This window comes from Hypomesus transpacificus, chromosome 16 (assembly GCF_021917145.1).
Source record: "Hypomesus transpacificus isolate Combined female chromosome 16, fHypTra1, whole genome shotgun sequence".
In the NCBI taxonomy this organism is placed as follows: Eukaryota; Metazoa; Chordata; class Actinopteri; order Osmeriformes; family Osmeridae; genus Hypomesus; species Hypomesus transpacificus.
This window is the reverse complement of record NC_061075.1, coordinates 521,495-534,105: the sequence shown is the minus strand read 5'-3', so window position 1 is coordinate 534,105 and position 12,611 is coordinate 521,495. Positions and strand designations below refer to the sequence as shown.

Here is a 12,611-nt window from a genome sequence, read left to right as displayed (position 1 = left end):
TGGACCAAAGCACACAGAGCAACAAGCCCCTGGTCTGAACGGCACAGAGCTGGACCAAAGCACACAGAGCAACAAGCCCCTGGTCTGAGCTGCACAGAGCTGGACCAAAGCACACAGAGCAACAAGCCCCTGGTCTGAGCTGCACAGAGCTGGACCAAAGCACACAGAGCAACAGGCCCCTGGTCTGAGCTGCACAGAGCTGGACCAAAGCACACAGAGCAACAAGCCCCTGGTCTGAGCTGCACAGAGCTGGACCAAAGCACACAGAGCAACAGGCCCCTGGTCTGAGCTGCACAGAGCTGGACCAAAGCACACAGAGCAACAGGCCCCTGGTCTGAGCTGCACAGAGCTGGACCAAAGCACACAGAGCAGCAAGCCCCTGGTCTGAGCTGCACAGAGCTGGACCAAAGCACACAGAGCAACAAGCCCCTGGTCTGAGCTGCACAGAGCTGGACCAAAGCACACAGAGCAACAAGCCCCTGGTCTGAGCTGCACAGAGCTGGACCAAAGCACACAGAGCAACAAGCCCCTGGTCTGAACGGCACAGAGCTGGACCAAAGCACACAGAGCAACAAGCCCCTGGTCTGAGCTGCACAGAGCTGGACCAAAGCACACAGAGCAACAAGCCCCTGGTCTGAGCTGCACAGAGCTGGACCAAAGCACACAGAGCAACAAGCCCCTGGTCTGAACGGCACAGAGCTGGACCAAAGCACACAGAGCAGCAAGACAGCAGATCTTATTTAAATGCAAAGAAGCAAAAGCAGAAAGAACAAAAAACAGGAATAAACAGGACAGACGCTCGCATCTTAACCCCCCCCACCCTCTCACTGGCCTGGTACCTCACGCTGGATTGTTTCATCTCAACATCAGCAGCTCAGACAGACAGACAGACAGACAGACAGACAGACAGACAGACAGACAGACAGAGACAGACAGACAGACAGACAGAGACAGACAGACAGACAGACAGACAGACAGACAGACAGACAGACAGACAGAGACAGACAGACAGACAGAGACAGACAGACAGACAGACAGACAGACAGACAGACAGACAGACAGACAGACAGACAGACAGACAGACAGACAGACAGAGACAGACAGACAGTTGTTGCCAACATCTCATAACAGGTCTGTGCCAAAGTCTCATCATACTGTATGTAGAGAGGGGATCCAAATGTGAACAACTGTGATGTCTGGCGTTCCTACGAGGACCTTGTGTCTGTGGAGGCGGAGCCTAAGGCATCCCCTAGCCCCTGTGGGACTCTGTGTCTGCCTGGTCCCTGTCCGCCCAGAGCCCTAGGCCCTGTGGGACTCTGTGTCTGCCTGGTCCCTGTCCGCCCAGAGCCCTAGGCCCTGTGGGACTCTGTGTCTGCCTGGTCCCTGTCCGCCCAGAGCCCAGTCCTCCACAGCTCAGAGAGCTGTTGCCTGGAGACACGGTGATTGATGCATTCAGCCGAGCCCCAGGACTCTGGCATCAGGACTCAGTGATTCAGCAATATCTTCCAGACTGCAGGAAAACTGCAGTTCAGAGAGAAAAGTTCTTAAGGGTGGAAGGAAGGTGGTGTTAGGGTTAAGAGAAGTAGAGCTCCCAGGCTGCTTGATGAAGACCCCTCCTGGGCTCCTGTGTGTCTGAGGAGCGGGGAGGACCCTCGCTACAGCTGCACCTCCAAACACGTCTGGAGCTGACAGCTGAGTTGTGAAGCTACCTAACGCTCAGCCTCTCGTAAACACCCTGAAGTACAGAACCAGCGAACAACAGGGTTGACCTCAGAACCACCTCAACAACCCCCGCTGATCGCTCCGATGATGGTGCTCCCATACTGAGCGTGGCCAGTCAGACTTAGAGGAAGCAGCTGATCTGCCAGGGTTGGACCCTTGTGGCTGGGGAGGGGGAGGGGGGGGGGCAGCCAGACCTCCAGCAGGGCCACAGCTTCTTGCCTGCTCAGCGTTCCACCTGCACGACAGGTGCTGCTGACGCCCACAGTTTGGACCAATCACTCTTCTTCTCTGTTTGTCCTCAACAAAGTAAACTTGGGCTTCTACAACAACTGCATCTGAGTCTGTCTTATCTCCAACCCCAGCCCCAGACGTGTGGAGTGACTTGGTCAGAAGTCTCACAGTGGCCCCCCTTCCTCCTTGCTACACACCCACACACACCCCTCCCCCCTGCTACACACACACCTCCTCCCCCCTGCTACACCCCCACCAAAACCACTGGTGCTTCTGGATGAGAGAACTCTCTAAGCTCATTCTGCTGTGGTATTCATTTTGCTGACGTTGTATACACCAGCTGACTGTGTTAACGCGCTATCATCGCTAATGATTCAATGTGCTGATGCTGGGGGTCCTGGGCGCTATATGAAGTATGAACAGAGGGATATTTGTTGATATTATGTGTGTGAAAAGATTGTTGATTTCATCGCACATAGAAGATGAAAACAAACATTAGGAATGTGTAGAAGTGTTTCGCGATGTCACGGTATGTCTCAGTGTGTCTCTGAGGCTTGATAACATGAAAATACCTGTACATTTGCAGGACATTTAAACCCCACCAGTGAGTGAAGAGAATAAAAATGATCTGCTGGCAAAGTAATTCCATGAGTCGGTATTCATATTTAATAAGCTAATAGATTCATTCATTATTCATGCCAACTGTCTCTATCGAGTTATTTTCGGCCGTGCACGACACACAGCGCGTATCTCTCCAGATCCCGCTCAATAAAGTCCAGGCTCAGTTTCAACATGTACAGATGGAGTATGGACTCCACGTATCACCCAGCCAACAGGACGTTGCTGCCCCATTCTGATCCCAACCCCTGACCAGAATTGTGGAGTGCGACCATGACATGGACATTCGTCAAATTAAAGTAAAGCAAATTACCAAAGTGTAAACTGTCTGTCGGGGGGAAATAAATATTAGATGCGGCCGCTCTCTGCTACGTTAGGTGCTTTCCTGGATCGTGGACGTGTTTTCCCTGCAACGCCTCGCTTTCGCAGGGTGTGGAGGTCAGAATATGTCAACAGTTATCTTCTTTAGGGAGTGACGCTAACATCCTATCTCTTAATCTTCTGTACGTGTACCAACGTAGGCCTAATTACAACATAATAATTCTGACACCAGAAACATCCGTAGGCTAACTGTTGAGACTCCTTCAGTCTTGCAAAGGGTGAGAGAGTGACAGCGAGAGGACACAGTTGGCCACAACAGCTCCCTTCCGTCCTTCGCTCTTTCGTTCGGATTACAAAGTGTAACATACTCTAAATCAGCAGCATGTAAATGGACGAATGACTTCGTCTTCCTCATCATCTGGTGGACGGAGATGAGACGGGCGTCAGAGACTGCAGCTACACAAGTTATCCCACCGACACTGACAACAGGGTGTGTCTCATCACACTGGGATTGCCGTTTTCTTTCCTCGTCTGTTCCACACCAACAACCTCATCTCAGACTACACCCCAGCCTTGAAACCATACAAACGTCCCACAGTTCTTTATATCTGATACTTTTCATTACAATTTTACAGAAGGTAATCTAACATATTGTCACAAGACTGCGCAAAGATAACTGTAGACAGGACATGCACATTTGAAGCATGAGTCATGTCAGAGAGAAAAAGAGACTACTGAATGGATAAAAGACAGCTTGTGTCATGATCTTCTTGTGCTTAGTAAAGTTGGAAATAGTCGCAACGTTGTGTGTCCATTTGGATTAGATTGTAAATAGACTACACGCACCAGTTTTTTCGGATAAATAGCTATAAAGTATCATTTAAACAAATATATATTTTGTATAAGAAACGTGCGCTTCGAACAAGACCCATTCACTTAAAAGCCAGGTAGGCTATATTAAGTTAATCCTTTTGACATTCCTTAAATGTAAGACTAAGTTCGAAATGATCTCCTTAGTTATCAACAGCGGTTAACACCAGCAGGTGCACCTTCGCAGTCTAATCAAATGGAGAATAACTTCTCCTGAGAATTCAGCTGAGACTTACCGCTTTGCTCCCCGAGAAAGACGAGTTTGAATTTTCTTAACGGGTTGCCAAAGTCACTGCCGACAGACATGGTTTTGGGTGGGTTGCGGATAAGAGACGGCAAATTAATTAGCGATCCCTGTGGCTCAGGTTGAGATGTGAAAGCGACGCCCGTTCAAGCCGCTCCTGATCAGAATGCTGCACCGAGTCTGGCCGTGGCTGTCAGCACTGCGCCTGCGCGGCCTCTCCTCGCTCAGCGCTACTCAAGCCTGAACATGACGTCATGCGAAAGCGGAATGAGCGAGAAGCAGAGAAAATACAATACTTGTGGAAATGCAAATTACTTTAATGCAGACCGCCCCAATCTCTCTCTCTCTCTCTCTCTCTCTCTCTCTCTCTCTCTCTCTCTCTCTCTCTCTCTCTCTCACACACACACACACACACACACACACCAGAGGCGTGGGTAGGTCTGGGTAGACACAGGCCTACCCAAAAACGAAAATATCTCAGAACATTGCACAAATTAGCAAAGTATAGTAAAAAAAAAAATGAAAACATGCCTATCCATATTTTTCTAGGCCTACCCAAAAATATGATTCTGGCTACGCCCCTGACACGCACACACACACACACACACACACACGCACGCACACACACGCACGCGCGCGCGCACGCACGCACACACGCACGCACGCACGCACACACACACACACACACACACACACACACACACACAGGCCTACCAAAAAAAACAGACACAAAACCACAATTCAGAGAGGGCAGGATATTTAGTACCTATATGGCACTTTGTTACAACATTTTATTTACAAAAGTTACACTTTCATTGCTGGATATATGGCTTGAACTTTAAAACAGTGTAGTTCATATTTTAACTTATATAGTACATGTATACAGTGTAATTAAGTCATATCGATTATGTGATTACATGGTTACCACAGTGTAAGTCAATTATATCAAACAAGAATTCAGCACATTTCATGGTCACTTAATGCCTCTGTATTTGAGACAAACACTAACAATATACTTAAATATTAAGCTAGGTTTCACAACAGCATGTTGCTTCATGCAACTAACCCTGAATGGACCATCACCATGCTGGATGGAGGCTGGACTTCCTGGATCCACCAACTAAACACCTCCAGACACCAGAGCCCCCCCAAACCCTCTACCAGGGGGTCCACCACCCCCTCGCACCAGGGGGTCCAGGTCCTCCAGACACCAGGGGGTCCAGGTCCTCCAGACACCAGGGGGTCCAGGCCCTCCAGACACCAGGGGTCCAGGTCCTCCAGACACCAGGGGGTCCACCAACCCCTCTCACCAGGGGGTCCAGGTCCTCCAGACACCAGGGGGTCCAGGCCCTCCAGACACCAGGGGGTCCACCACCCCCTCTCAGCAGGGGGTCGAGGTCCTCCAGACACCAGGGGGTCCAGGTCCTCCAGACACCAGGGGGTCCAGGAGCTGAACTAGAAGCTTTCAAGACCTCACTACTCAACAGGTGACAGAGGCAGATGTCCAGATCTCAAGTTGGTGTTTTGTTTTTTTCATGGAAAATGTGTTTTTCTGTTGCAGCAGAACTGTGTTTACTCCTCCTCCCTGTGGTGGGAGAGCTCCAGGAGTCTAGTGGAGGGGGATGGAGGTGTCGTGGAGGAGGTCTGCCCCCCCCAGGCCCCCCGGGCCCCCCCCGGGCCCCCCCCCCCCCCGGGCCCCCCCCCCCAGGCCCCCCCCCCCAGGCCCCCCGGGCCCCCCCCGGGCCCCCCGGGCCCCCCCCCCCCCGGGCCCCCCCCCCCCGGGCCCCCCCCAGGCCCCCCCCCCCGGGGCCCCAGCCAGGGTCCAGACATTTCTCATTTCTCCTCATCAAACGACTCAAACAGAGGTCTGAAGTGTCAATCTCTGTCCAGGGAGGTGTGTGTGTGTGTCTGTATGTATATATATATATATAGTGTGTGTGTATAGTGTGTGTGTGTGTGCGTGTGTGTGTATAGTGTGTGTGTGTATGTGTGTGTGTGTGTCTGTATGTATATATATATATATAGTGTGTGTGTATAGTGTGTGTGTGTGTGTGCGTGTGTGTGTATAGTGTGTGTGTGTATGTGTGTGTGTGTGTAGTTTGTGTGTCCCAGGTCACAGCAGGGTGTCAGGTCTCTTCTCCAGGCTGTACTCACTGCTCCGGGGCACCTTCCAGCCCACCACACACAGCAGCAGAATCCCTATCAGCTTGAAGCCCACCTGCAGCCCCAGATACCTGCAGGAACAGCATCCAGGTCAGGAGCACACATCCACACATCAACACCCGGTCCACATCATCAGTCTGCTGACATCACTGACACATCACAGTTCAGGGGCAGCATCCTCCACACACCTGTTTCTCAAGAGATTGTTGTCGTAGTAACCGCATCCAAGCTTGTTGCCGCAGACACGCTTCCACCAGATGCAGGAGGAGTCGATGGTCATGCCGAACAGGGCTGGGGCTGGCAACCAGGCTGGGGGCGGGAGAGAGAGAGAGATAAAAGAGTGAGAGAGATCGTCAGTGAGAATAAAATAGATCATTTCAGTTGACGCCACTAGGGGGCGCTCCTACACTTATTTACATCAGAGAGACGGAGTAGCTCAGTGATGCTGCTCAACAAAGACCCGAGGCAGCACACTCCACCACCTCTACCTTCCACCGCCACAGCTCGGTTAGAGCGTTTGACTACAGATCAAGAGCTCATAAGTTCAAATCCCCCTGTGTCACTTTGGATGAGACCATCTGCTAAATGAACACGTTCTTTTCCTGCATAGTATCACACTCCAACTTGTGTTATGATGCAGTTTCTAACCCTAACCCTATCCCACCCCATCTCGTGTTATGATGCAGTCTCTAACCCTAACCCTAACCCTATCCCACTTCATCTCGTGTTATGATGCAGTCTCTAACCCTCTTACCCAGCATCCTCATCAGCAGGAACTGGACCCCGATGGCAAAGGATTTGTCTTCCTGGGGAACAGTCCTGAAACAACAACAAACTTCCATGAGCACCATCATGTAGATGGGTTGTGAGACAGGCAGCTGTCTACCTGAGCTCCATCATGTAGATGGGTTGTGAGACAGGCAGCTGTCTACCTGAGCACCATCATGTAGATGGGTTGTAAGACACGCAGCTGTCTACCTGAGAACCATCATGTAGATGGGGTTGTGAGACAGGCTGGCCACCAGCGCTGCCAGAGAGATGATCACCATGACAGGAAGTAGGAAGTGAGGACACTGGTTGGTGCAGGGTCCTGGCCGGGCCTCCCCTGGGACTCCAGCTAAACACCTGCAGTTGGAGTACAGCTGTGGATACACACAGAGAAGATTACAGGTCAGCAACACTCCTCCCACGTTCATCTCTTAATTATGATGGACTCGTATACACAGTTACAAATAATGGTTGTTTACTTGGGAGAACTGCTTGTCTCTCCAGCTAACTCTGGAACTGTCGGGTCGTAATATTGAGCAGGTTTATTAAGTAACAATAACAACCAAGGTGTCACATGTGATGATCCAGAACCCGCTCCTCTCTTGGCTGTCTGCTTGTGGTTCCCCCCACCTCTCTGGAACCTTTCAATGATTACCCCCCCCCCCCGCTATCGTCCAAAGCTAATGAGACATTGATTAGACTCCCACTGTTTCCTGGTAAACAGGCGTGTTGAGCAGTTCCCTGGCCCTGCACCGTGTCAGAGGGCTGTAACCTGACCAATCAAGTTTACACACTGGGAGATCTCTGAAGAGATCTGCTCCTGGGATTTACTCGTGATGAGTGTTTCTTCTGATCCGCAGACTTTAGAAAAAAATTGAACTTTTTTTAAAAACTTTTTTTTTCAAACCTTTGAAACCTTTTTTCGAAAATATCTTAAAACTATTTTCTTTTCTTTTTTTGCCAAGAAATGAAAAAAGCCACCAAATACAGATTAAAACTAAACTATCTTGACAGATAGTAAACAATATGTTTGACTGTTTTTAGCTCCTAATCCCACGGAGGTCATGTCCTCCCTGCGCTCTCCTCCCTGGATCTGTCTGCTGTGTGTCCTTAAGGTAAACCTGTGTGTTGGAGCACAGGTCAGAGCCTCACCTGAACCCTGTAGCGGTTTCTAGGGTCCATGGTGAAGTTGGAGCAGCCAGCCTGGCAGGGGGAGATGTACTCTACGCCATCAGTACCACACACTGGGTTGAACACGCTGGTCTGGCAGGAGCAGTTTGAGCTACACCCAGCCAGCCACCTGGGACAGGGAGACAACTCAGTGAGAGAGTGATCTCTCTCAGTGGAATTCAGAATATCTAGAAAGAGATAGCAGACAGAGAGAGAGAGAGAGAGAGAGAGAGAGAGCAGAGAGAGAGAGAGAGAGAGAGAGAGAGAGAGAGAGCAGAGAGAGCAGAGAGACAGAGAGCAGAGAGATAGAGATAGAGAGATAGAGAGCAGAGAGAGATAGAGAACAGAGAGAGATAGAGAGATAGAGATAGAGAGCAGAGAGATAGAGATAGAGTGAAGAGAGAGATAGAGAACAGAGAGAGATAGAGAGATAGAGATAGAGAGCAGAGAGATAGAGATAGAGAGAGAGCAAAGAGAGAGAAAACAAACAGACCAGAAGAAGGAGAGGTTAAAGTCCGAGCCTCGTGTTTGTGCAGTCTGTGTTTACGCACGTAGTAACTACATCCTAGAACGTGGTGTTTGCCAAAGGCACCAGGCCAGCTAAAGCCCTGCGGTATCTACTATGAAATACTGAGCCCCCACTTTCACCATTCTAACGACCTTAAGAAGGGCTGGGATATCCAGACAGGGATCAACGTCAGCTTATCTATGATTGGCTCTCTGTTGTCACCATCTTCTCTGGGAGGTCAACAGGTCAAAGGTCATGACTGTCTGAGAACATTGACAGAATGCAGATAACCTTTCTGCTAGGAAGTTAATCAAGCTTTTCCAATCCAATGCCAAGTTCAATACCTCCTCTGGCTACAGGGCTGCCAAGAGCTTCATGTTAGTTCAGTTTTTTTGTCAAAAAGTGTTATCTCTGGAACAGTGTGACCCTGGATTCAATCAGGGTTTATGAGGATAGATGGATCGTTTCACAGAATCACTACTCTAAGAATTTATCGAACTACCAAAACATCAATATGGATTCTTACTTTTTTCACTTTGGATAAAAGCGTTGATAAGATTTTTTAGAAAATATGATGTAACGTAGTTCCATTTAAAACATATCCTGTTACTGGGCAGGAGGGACAGTCACTAAGAAATGACACTTTGCTTTTCTAGACAAGATTGTTTTTGAGTTATCTTTGTATCAGCGCCCGCTCCCCAGACTGACCCTGGACGTCCTGGCTGGTAGTTGACAGAGGCCACCCTCTGCGTCTGGCAGCCCATGAAGAAGAGAGGGATGCAGAGGAGCACCGAGAGAGAGAGCATCACCACGGAGAAGCGAGGGATGACCTTCAGGGACAGGCCCACCCTCTTCATGATCACCCCGCCCAAAAGCATCCCCACGGCAACAGACGGTAGATTGACGGCACCTGGAGAGGGAGGGAGGGATGATGGAGAATTTAAAGAAACAGAATTTAACTTGTCGAGAACAAAGGGGAGTCACAGTAAACTAACCCTATCTATTCTGGGGAGGGTATAGCTAAGTGGTCAGAATGCTTGACTCCAGTTTGAGAGGTTCAAATCCCCCTTTACTGGTTCTGTTTGGATGAAAGAGTCTGCTAAATACATTATTAGTCTCTCTGTCTCTCTCTCCACAGTTTAGGAACTTCAATCTAAACCGACAGCTCTCTCTCTCCGTTTGTCAGCATAGAGCGCCTGTGAAATCACCATAGAAACACTGTTACCACCACTACACTGTCCTGATCCGGGACCCCGCTGTGCTTCCTGTCTGTCTGGTTAAAGTGTGAAGGAGGGAGAGTTCCTGACCGATGAGCAGGCTGCTGTAGGCGGCTGAGGCGCTGTACTGACGCTCCAGGAACTTGTTGAGGAAGGTGGCGAGGCCGGCCATTACAGAGGAGAAGCAGCACTGAGCCAGAACCAGCAGCAGGAACAGAGGGCTCAGCAGCAGACGCACAAACAGCCGGGGGAACACTGAGGACACACACACACACACACACAGAGACACACACACACACAGAGACACACACACACAGAGACACACACACACACAGAGACACACACACACACAGAGACACACACACACAGAGACACACACACACAGAGACACACACACACACAGAGACACACACACACACAGAGACACACAGAGACACACATCTTTTAATAGCTACAGTGTTTTAGAAAGTATATGTTTGCAGGTCTGTTATGAAAACTCTATTCAACAATACAGTGTAAACCTCTAGAACTATAAACTCCTCTCAAAACAATAGCCAGAGGTTACAACGAGGACAGCTATAACTCAACAGAGTCATGGAAATTCTCACGGAGGCTAATCACGGTTCTCCAGATTATTTATAAATTAGTCGGAGTGTGTTAGAGGTGCGGGCCAGCCAGCCTGGAGGAAGAGAACTTACTCTTGAGGAAATCAAGCAAGGAGATCTCATGCTTTTTGGAGTCTTCATTCAGGATGTTGGTTTCTGCTCCTGTCTCCTAGAGAGGGAAACATCACAGTTGAAGCATCATCTGACCTCTGATGTTTGGAAGAACGCGCATAGATGGGCAAAAAGCAAGAAGCTTTGTTTAGATGTCATTATTCCTGTGGTCTTTTGCCAGGCTTCATCTTCTGGGAGCAGCCAGATTACCCAGAATCCCCACCCAGTTCCTCCAAAGACAGACCGGGTTAATCTTCCTGAGCTGTATGTTTTATCTGATCTCTGCCTGGAACACTTCCACTCTTTAAACAAGGCTGATGGATCTTAAACAAGCAGAGTTGATGGCAGGTAGGATGGGAGGGTTTCCCCATGCCGGGTCTGTACCAGCCTGCTAGGGGCTGGGTGAGGGGGAGGGAGTGAGGGGGGACGATGTGAGGGGGGGACGTACCTGGGACACCACAGACAGGCTGCGGGGGAAGAAGAAGTATGGCAGTGAGGCCAGGGCCAGGCAGGCAGAGGACACCAGCAGCCCCATCCACCAGGCCCCCACCCAGCGGGGGTCCGACGGGCTCAGCTCCTGGGAGGCCACTGGGGGGACATCATTCAGTTTATCATTTAGCATTAGAGGACAGTTCCACACCACGCTTTTCCATCCTCAAACCATTGTTAACCCCTGCCCCCCCCCCCCCACACACACACACACACAAACACACACACCTGAGCTGGCTCTGTCCACGTCCACATAGATCCCCAGCATGATGGACCCCAGAAGATAGCCAAACGCTGGACCAAACACTGATATAGAAAACAGGATGGCTGGAGAGAGGAGAGGAACAGAGAGTCACCGAGCTATAACTGCAACCACAATAGATTACAGGCTGCAGGGTTCCAGTAAGATGTTACTGCAGGGCGTACCTATGTAGAGAGTTACAGTAAGATGTTACTGCAGGGCGTACCTATGTAGAGAGTTACAGTAAGATGTTACTGCAGGGCGTACCTATGTAGAGAGTTACAGTAAGATGTTACTGCAGGGCGTACCTATGTAGAGAGGGGAGTTTCCAGCGCCGGCGAAGTCGTCAACGTAGGAGATGCCGTAGGGCTGGATAGGGACGGAGCCCACCCCAAACAGCAGCTGGGCGCTGGCCATGAGCAGCCACAGGCTGTCCCCCCCCAGACGCTGGCCCTCCTCCCGCCCACACGCCTCCGCACGGCTGGAGTTCAGCTGGACACGACACATGTCAGGACGACCGCTGGTGTTCCCCTTCACTGAGACACACACACAGGCACACACACACACAGGCACACACACACACACATCATTTGTTTAAAACAAACACCATGTCCTCCAGTGAAGAAGTTATTAACTGGATTCAACGGAAATCTCCATAGAAAAAAGTAGTATGAGTCTAGGACTTAATCTATGTCTGGGACACTGAGCCGAGGAGAGGGGCGGAGCCAGAAGAGATCTTACTGTGGAAGACAGAGTCGTACTGGTAGGGCTGGGACAGGAAGTGAGGTAGGGCGAGGAGGAGGGCACTGATGGACATCAGCAGCCCACCCAGCCCGATGAGGCGGGGCCGGTGCAGACGGCTGCCCAGGTAACTGACAAACACAATCAGGACTGTGTTCCCCACCTGCACACACACACACACACACACACACACACACACATACACACACGTGAGTATCTAGTGTTGGACATGTATATTTGGTCTTGATGTATTTGATATATTTGTACTCTCTGCTCTACTGTACTGTACTCTACTCTACCGTACTCTACTCTCTACCGTACTCTACTCTCTACTGTACTGTACTCTACTGTACTGTACTCTCCCCTCTGCTCTACTGTACTGTACTGTACTCTACTCTCTGCTAGTGTTCTCTACAGTACTACACTGTACTCTACTCCTCCTAACAGGCTAAAGTGCACCCAGTGTATCTCCACGATCTGTGCACAATAAACCATCTGTCATGTGTCATGTAGAGAACTCCCCCTACCACAGAACAGCCAGGCTGGAGGAGGGAGGGAGGGAGGGAAGGAAGGGGGGAGGGAGGGAGGGAGG

General features: G+C 50.2%; 2 protein-coding genes across 6 annotated transcripts in view; both read right to left on the bottom strand.

Moving 5' to 3' along the window:
* Positions 1 to 4,337, bottom strand: part of rab6ba (RAB6B, member RAS oncogene family a) — a 31,257-nt gene extending 26,920 nt beyond the window's left edge. The window contains exon 1 of one of the 4 annotated variants that reach the window (XM_047037170.1): positions 3,999 to 4,337. In XM_047037170.1, the coding sequence (XP_046893126.1) occupies positions 3,999 to 4,068 (70 nt within the window). In that variant the 5' untranslated portion in view covers positions 4,069 to 4,337. The remainder of the gene's footprint in view (positions 1 to 3,998) is intronic. The other 3 variants (XM_047037171.1, XM_047037172.1, XM_047037173.1) reach the window with 3 other exon arrangements.
* Positions 4,338 to 6,035: 1,698 nt separating this feature from the next.
* On the bottom strand, positions 6,036 to 12,333 carry LOC124478598 (solute carrier organic anion transporter family member 2A1-like). 2 transcript variants are annotated; one of them, XM_047036914.1, is made up of 12 exons: positions 12,020 to 12,333; positions 11,587 to 11,814; positions 11,266 to 11,364; positions 10,997 to 11,136; positions 10,531 to 10,606; positions 9,923 to 10,087; positions 9,324 to 9,525; positions 8,090 to 8,237; positions 7,148 to 7,311; positions 6,924 to 6,988; positions 6,358 to 6,478; positions 6,036 to 6,240 (listed from the first exon to the last, which is right to left on the bottom strand). In XM_047036914.1, exons 1-12 carry the CDS (start codon positions 12,093 to 12,095, stop codon positions 6,120 to 6,122), a joined length of 1,605 nt encoding a protein of 534 aa, XP_046892870.1. In that variant the 5' UTR covers positions 12,096 to 12,333; the 3' UTR covers positions 6,036 to 6,119. The 2 variants fall into 2 exon arrangements, with proteins under 2 accessions (XP_046892870.1, XP_046892871.1); XM_047036915.1 differs by lacking the exon at positions 12,020 to 12,333 and having other exon boundaries at positions 11,546 to 11,618.
* Positions 12,334 to 12,611: the final 278 nt, after the last annotated feature.